Here is an 8,113-nt window from a genome sequence, read left to right as displayed (position 1 = left end):
CGAAAAAGTATATAATTTTTGTATATAACATACAGAATGTATATATATACAAAAAATATAGATTTTTTTGACTATTATTTTGAGAGCGGCTATACAGTATCATTTTTTCATTATTTTCATTAGTAAAATTGCATATGGTTTTTGACTAATACTTCATTATTATTTATTAATTATGAGTTGAGAAAACTATACTCGTAAGATCTGATGTACATATTAGCTTCCGTGAAAATCTATGTTTTGATTATTTGCATTCCTTGGCTTTATTTGTTTGGCTACTGACTGTGACTGACATGTAATACGTAATTTCAACTGTTCCGACATGCAAGTATCTGCTCTTGTAACATTCCCTTTATCGTTGGTTGTTTTAAGACTGAGAATCATTGACAAGATAGATGAAGTGGTTTTATTTGTTAGTTTTTGTGGGTGAATTAACATGGCAGACATTTTTGAACATTTGATAAAAATGGAACCATTCAAAAAATATGATAGCCGTTGAGATAATTCTCTGATTATAATTGAATAGGCTCAATATTGGACCTTATAGAGATCGAGAACAACAAAACTAACAATTGGGGGAGAGTTACGGGGTCCTCACGCGTCTAAGTAGTTCCCAGCTCACATCAAGAAAGTCTTTTTAGTTGAAGGGTACTTTTTGCGAAGGATGACTCCTAATCACTCTTAAACTCTAGTATGAAAGTTTATTGTCTACACAACTCTATATGATTAGAACTCATATGTACTCAGTACTCTGGAATATTTTGTATATATACATGCTGTAAATCATTATTTGATTATTGAATAATAGAGCTTTTCATGGTATATATCGAAACCCTCTTTTCTTTTTCATGACATAAGGAAGCATCTATTAGCATTCCGACAACTTCTTTTGTCCAGTTCATCTGATCACGGGAGACGATAAATCATCATTAGCCTCACCATCGCGCACTCAAGTTTCCATACCAGTTTTCATGCCCTCTTCAAACCTTGCCCATCAATTTCCAGTGAAGTTGACTTGATCTAATTTCTTATTGTGGAAGACACAATTTGTACCAATGGTATGTGGATGTGATCTTAACCATCATATTGATGGTAGTGAGCCGACCCCCATGCAGTTTCTTGCTGAGAATCAGTTAAATTCAGAGTTATAAACCCTAGGTACGAGAGGATCAACTTGTGCTCAGTTGCGTCTGTATCAGAGAGCATCTTGCCACAACTAGTTGGAGCATCAACTGCTCGTGAAGCTTGGGAGAAGCTTGTCGCTACATATGCTTTAGGATCCAAACCTTTGATTCGTGATTTAAAGATGCAGTTACACACTTTGCGTCGTGAGAATGCAAGTATTGAGTCATATGTTCAAAAGGCGAAGGGAATTGCTGATAAACTAGCTGCACTACAGTATCTAGTTCCTAATGACGACTTAGTCGAAATTATTCTTGCTGGGTTGGGTCCTTTTTGCTGTCCATTTACTAGGTCGCTTGAATCGCGACAAGAAGATATTACCTTTGATTCTCTATATGGTCTTCTTCTTAATGAAGGACGACAATTAAAAAAAGATGAATGTCACGACCCGAAATCCCAACCACAGCGCCTTCAACATAAGCAAAAAACACGAAAGTGAGTAATTAAAGAAAGGACAATCTAACTAAGGCATAGAAAGCATAGTAAATGTAATAACATGGTACAATAAGACAAATTCCTCCTGCATGCTTTAACCCATGACAATGTATATATACTTATCACCTTGCATATAAATTCACATAGCAAATAGACCAAATAAGTCCTAATTCCCTTAAGTCGAGGTTAATCACGACACTTACATCTTCCCGGATCAATTCAATAATCAACCATGGCCTTCCCCTTGGAACAGGCCTCCAAACCAACTGAATCTAACCATTATCAATCAAACAATCCAAAATAAGCTTTAAGAAACTACTCACGAATGAAAAAAGTTCAATTTTTATTATTTTTGGAATCCGAGATTCAAACCAAATCCCGATTGCCTATTCACCCCCGAACCCGGATATTTGATTTATTTCAAAATTCGAACTCAACTTGAGGTCTAAATCTCAATTTTATAAAATTTCTAAATTCTACCCAAAATCCCTAATTTCTACCTTGAAATTTATAGATTTGATGTTAGAAATTTATGAAAAATAATTGAAATTGATTGAAAACTAGCTAAAGATGCTTATCAATGAATTTGGAAAGAAAAAGTTCTTCAAAAATCGCCTCTAGAGAGCTTAGGGTTGAAAAATAGTGTAAAATGAGCTAAGTCCCGATTTTTCAAACTTTTACCCAACTGCAGATGTCGTAATTGCGAATTCTTGTTCGCAATTGTGATATTCGTAAAAGCGTTGTTCGCAAAAGCAAACCACTGTTTACAAAAGCGAACAACTTCCCAACCCTTCTCATATCGCATTTGCTACATAATGATCGCATTTGCGATTACTCCTTACTCGCAAAAGCGAGACAGCCAGCGCAATTGCGAAGACTGAACAACCTAGCTCCCAGTCGCATTTGCGATACCCCATCGCAAAAGCAGTGCCCACCAGGTCGCATTTGTGATGCCATCTTCTCATTTGCTAAACCAACAATCCCTCCCCAGATATCGCATTTGTGAGTACGACTTCGCAAAAGCGGGACTCGCAATTGCAAACAGGCCATCGCAAATGCGAGACCTACAGACCTGAAACACCAGCAAAAGGCATCAACAATTCAAAACCTTCTGAAACACCTCCAAAACTCATCCGAACCCCTCAGGCTCCAACCCGAACATGCACACAAGTGTAATAACATCCTACAAACTTGCTCACTACCTCAAATCATCAAAATAACATCAAATAACAAGAATAGATCATCAAAACTCAAATATTTCAACTTAAGACTCAATTTTCACAATCTTTCACATGATGCGCCGAAATGCGTTCGGGTCACCTCGGATCCCAACAAAGAGAGCATATAAGTCCAAAAATATCATACAAACCTACTAAAATTGTGAAAATATCGATCCAGAGTCATTTACCAAAAATATTGACCATGGTCAACTCTAGCCTCATTTTAAGTCAAAAAAATTATTTTCTTTAAAATTTCACATAAGAGCTTTCCGAAAAGCGACACAGGCCACACACGTAAATCAAGAAATATCAAATAAAGCTATGAGAGGTCTCAAAACACAAATATTAAGGCTAATACTCAAAATAACGTATCGAGTTGTCACATTCTCCACCTCTAAAAAAATATTCGTCCTCAAACGGACACAGAAAAGTACCTGGACTGGTAAAAAGGTGGGGATATCTATTCCGTATATCGAAATCGGACTCCCATGTAGCCTCCTTAATCAACTGACCTCTCCATTGCACTTTGACAGAAGGAAAACTCCTAGATCTCAACTTACGAACCTGCCGGTTTAGAATAGCCACTGGCTCTTCCTCATAGGTCAAATTTTCATCAAGTTGCACCGTGCTAAAGTCTAAAACATGTGACATATACTCATGGTAATTTCGAAGCATGAAAATGTGAAATAGTGGATGTACCCCTGCTAGGCTAGGAGGCAATGCAAGCCTATAAGCAACCTCCCCAACTCTCTCCAAGATCTCAAACGAGCCAATAAACCTCGGTCTCAACTTGCCTTTCTTTCCAAATCGCATCACACCCTTTATAGGCGATACTCGGAGAAGAACCATCTCACTCGCCATGTAGGCCAGATCTCCAACCTTCTGATCCGCATAACACTTTTTCCTGGACTGAGCTGTACGAAGTCGCTCCTGAATTACCTTAACCTTTTCCAAAGCATCACGGACCAAATCAGTACCCAACAATCTAGCCACATCGGGCTCAAACCAACTAATTGACAAATGACATCACCTCCATATAAGGCCTCATACGGCACTATCTGGATGCTCGACTGATAGCTCCTGTTGTAGGCGAACTCCGTTAGAGGTAAACACCGGTCCCACTGACCCCTAAAATCCTTAGAGCATGCCCACTATATATCCTCCAATATCAGAATAGTGCGCTTAGACTGTCCATACATCTGAGGATGAAATACGGTACTCAACTCAACCCGCGTGCCCAACTCACGTTGCACGGCTCTCCAAAAATGCAATGTAAATTGCACACCTCAGTCAGAAATTATGAAAATAGGTACACCGTGCAAGCGAATAATCTCTCGAATAAATTTGAGCCAACCGTTCTGAAGAATAGGAAGTCATTACCAGAATGAAGTGTGCGGACACAACCGGTTCATAATAACCCAAACTGCATCATATTTTCTCAAGTCTGTGGTAAGCCTACCACAAAATCTATAGTGATGCACTCCTACTTTCACTCCGGTATCTTCAATCTCCTAATCAACCTACCCAGTTTTTGATGCTCATACTTCACTTGTTGACAATTCAAACACCGAGAGACATAAGCAGCAATATCTTTCTTCATCTTCCGCGGCCAATAGTGCAATTTCAAGTCACGGTACATCTTCATGACACCTAGGTGAATGATTAGCGAGAACTGTGAGCCTCCTCAAGGATCAGCTCCCTCAATCCATCAACATTTTCTAAAACCGCATAATATCATCATCTTAATCACAAGCTCCTTAGTACCACCCCGTTGCACCGTGTCTTTCAATACCAACAAGTGAGGATCATCAAACTGGCGAGCCTTGATACACTCCAACAACGATGAATGTGCCACAATGCAAGCAAAGACCCGACTAGGATTGAAACATCCAATCTCACGAACCGATTGGCCAAAGCCTGAACTAGTGGCCTCTCCACTGCCGGTAAATATGCCAAACTTCCCATGCTCTTAGTATTCCTACTCAATGCATCAGCCACTACATTGGCCTTCCCCAGAGTATGGTGATATCATAGTCTTTCAGCAAATCTAGTCATTTTCGTTGCCACGAAATAAGGTCCTTCTGCTTAAACAGGTGTTGGAGATTCCAATGGTTGGTATAGACTCACATGACACCCTTTAGGTAGTGCCTATAAATCTTCAGCGCGTGAACAATGGCTTCCAACTCTAAATTATGCACAAGGTAATTCTTCTCATGAACCTTCAACTGACGAGATGCGTGGGCAATCAACCTACTGTACTGCATCAACACCGCGTCAAGCCCAACATACAATACATCACAATACATAGTGTAAGATCCCGAACCTGTAGGCAACACCAACACTGGGGTTGTAGTCAATGCAGTCTTAAGCTTCTGAAAGCTCACCTCACACTCATCGGACCATCTGAAAAGAGTACCCTTCTTGGTCCACCTGGTCAATGGGGATGAGATAGATAAAAACCCCTCCAAGAACCGGCGATAATAACTCGCCAAACCCAAGAAGCTATGAATCTCTGTAGCTGAAGTAGGTCTAGGCCAATTCTGAATTGCCTCAATCTTCTTAGGATCCACCTTACTGCCCTCGAAAGGTACAAAAATGGCCCAAAATAGCAACCGAGTCCAACCAGAACTCACACTTTGAAAACTTGGCATATAACTACAGATACCTCAAAGTCTTATTAGGATCCAGAGATGTTTCTCATGCTCCTCTTGACAGCGGTAGTAAACCAAAGTAGCATCAATGAAGACAATCACAAGGGAATCTAAACAAGGCTTGAACATCTGGTTCATCAAATCTATAAAGGTTGCTCGGGCATTAGTCAAGCCAAATGACATCACCAAGAACTCGTCGTGACCATGCCGAGTCCGAAAAGTTGTCTTAGGGACATCTTATTCCCAAATCTTCATCTGATGCTAGCCAGATCTCAAGTCAATCTTGGAAAACACTGTGGCAACCTGAAACTGGTCAAATAAGTCATCAATCCTCGGCAACGGATACTTGTTCTTGATACTGATCTTGTTCAACTACCAATAATCTATGCACATCCTCATCGATCTGTCCTTCTTCTTCACAAACAACACTGGTGCACCCCAAGGCACGACACTTGGTCTAATGAATCCCTTAACAAGCAAATCCTGCAACTGCTCCTTCAATTCTTTCAACTCATCTGGAGCCATACAGTATAGTGGAATAGAAATGGACTGAGTGCTCGGAACCAAGTCAATGCAAATATCGATATCTATGTCGGGTGGCATACTGGCAAGTCCATAAGAAACACCTCTAGGAACTCACGCATAACTAGAACCTAATCGATGGAAGGAACCTATGCACTAGAATTATCGGTATAAGCCAAATACGTCGAACACCTCTTCTCGACCATATGTCGAGCCTTCACATATGAAGTGATCCTGCTAGTGGAGTGACCAAGAGTCCCTCTCCACTCCAATCTAGGAAACCCTGACATAGCTAAAGTCGAAGTCTTGGCATGACAATCCAAGATATCATGATACGGGAAAAACTAGTACATACGAAGAATAACCTCAAAATCCACCATATCCAAAAATAGAAGATCAACCACGATATCATAACCATGAAATGTAAGAATACAAGATCTATACACCCCATCAACTACTATATAATCTCCAACCAGTGTAGACACAGAAATAAAAGCATCAAGAGAATCATGAGGCATACTAAAATACGAAGCAAAATATGAGGACACAAAATAATAGGTAGAACACGGGTCAAAAAACACAGAATTGTCTCTATGACAGACTGAGATAGTACATGTAATAACTGCATCAGATGACTCTGCCTCATGTCTAGCTCGGAATGTATAACAATGGGATTGAGCCCTACCAATTTGACCTCCACCTCTCGGACGACCTCTCATTGTTTGGCCTCTACCTCTAATGGCCTGACCACCACCTCGGGCTGTATGATCGTTGCCCCAAGCTGGCTGAGCAAGCGGTGGAGCAACCGGTGCCAGAACTATCGCACGAGTACCCTATTGTGGCATGCTGCTCTAGGACCTGGGGCAAAACCTCGCAATGTGTCTCGGATCTCCACAGGTATAAAAAGCCTTCAACTGATATGACTGCTGACCCTGGATTGTCCCTGTCAACCTGAATGACCACCCCGATAACTCTGAATCGGAAGTGCACTAACCGGAGCTGAAGGTGCAGTGTATGCTAATTGCTCACGATGAGACCCATAAGAACCACGACCACCCAAAGCATTGTGTGATACTTTTAGCACTGACTGAATCGGCCTGGTGGGATGGCCTATACCAAATGAACCCCTGCCTCCATATGAGGCACCACTGAAACCACCAAAATGATGAGGCATTTTATAAAATACTGGCTCCATACCCTGACCACAAATCCTCTTAATCCGCTAAGAAATCTCCACAACTCGGGTGAAATAAATATCATCCTCAGTCTCTCTTTCCATCTGTATCCTGATTATGCAAGTAAGTCCCTCTATAAACCTTTTCACCCTTTCCCTCTCCTTAGGGATCAAAATAATTGCATGGAAGGATAAATCTACAAACTTGATCTCATACTAGGTAACAGTCATGCTACCCTGCTAGAGGCACTCAAACTGGCTGCGGAAATCCTCTCTCTAAGTAAAGGTGATGAACTTCTCCAAAAATAGCTGTGAGAACTGATCCCAAGTGACTGGAGGTGAACCTGTTGGTCTGCCTTGAACATACTCCTGTCACCACCTCTTGGCAGAGCCATGCATCTAAAACACTGCAAAGTCAACTCTATTGGACTCCACTATCCCCATGTTGCGCAATACCTCATGGCAATGGTCCAAGAAATCATGTGGGTCCTCAGAAGGTGTACCACCAAAACAAATAGGAAACAGCTTGGTGAACCTGTCCAACCTCTTCATCCCCTCGGACGACATCGCAGTTCCCTCCTCGAACTGTGTAACAATAATAGACTGAACTACTCCAACTGGAAGAACTGCTAGAGTGCGATATCCATGGGCCATCTGCTCTGGAGTGTGAGTAGCGGGAGTCAGGGATCCTCCCCCATCCTGAGAGACGGCTGGTGCCATAAGGAATATGTCGGCCTGGGCCATGCTCTCCATAAGACCGACCAGGCGGACTAGGGCATCCTGAAGTATGGGGGTAGCAATAAAACCCTATGTGACCTGAGTTGGTCTAACTAGCACATCCGGAACAGGGATCTCCTCCTCCTGCTCGATCTGAGGCTCTGCAAAGGTGTTGTTGCACGTTCTCTAGGTTGAACTCTGCCTCGACCCCGGAC

At 41.5% G+C, this 8,113-nt stretch overlaps 1 protein-coding gene across 1 annotated transcript; it reads right to left on the bottom strand.

Annotated features, from left to right (window-relative positions):
- Positions 1-1,833: 1,833 nt before the first annotated feature.
- LOC138907831 (uncharacterized) lies at positions 1,834-7,181 on the bottom strand. Its single transcript, XM_070198448.1, has 5 exons — positions 6,959-7,181; positions 5,862-6,000; positions 4,962-5,489; positions 3,269-3,843; positions 1,834-1,886 (listed from the first exon to the last, which is right to left on the bottom strand). The coding sequence occupies exons 1-5, from the start codon at positions 7,179-7,181 to the stop codon at positions 1,834-1,836; spliced, it is 1,518 nt and encodes a 505-aa protein (XP_070054549.1).
- Positions 7,182-8,113: the final 932 nt, after the last annotated feature.

The sequence above is a fragment of the Nicotiana tomentosiformis genome, chromosome 3, assembly GCF_000390325.3.
Source record: "Nicotiana tomentosiformis chromosome 3, ASM39032v3, whole genome shotgun sequence".
NCBI classification, from domain to species: Eukaryota; Viridiplantae; Streptophyta; class Magnoliopsida; order Solanales; family Solanaceae; genus Nicotiana; species Nicotiana tomentosiformis.
Note: the sequence above shows the minus strand (reverse complement) of the source record. Positions and strands in the feature narration are given on the sequence as shown.

Coding starts and splice junctions, on each gene's coding strand:
- LOC138907831 (XM_070198448.1), bottom strand. CDS start 7,181: ATGCCTCATCATTTTGGTGGTTTCAGTGGTGCCTCATATGGAGGCAGG. Junction 6,001..6,958: donor TTATCGGGGTGGTCATTCAG/GTTGACAGGGAC, acceptor GTATGGCTCCAG/ATGAGTTGAAAGAATTGAAG. Junction 1,887..3,268: donor CCACCTTTTTACCAGTCCAG/GTACTTTTCTGT, acceptor GATAATGGTTAG/ATTCAGTTGGTTTGGAGGCC.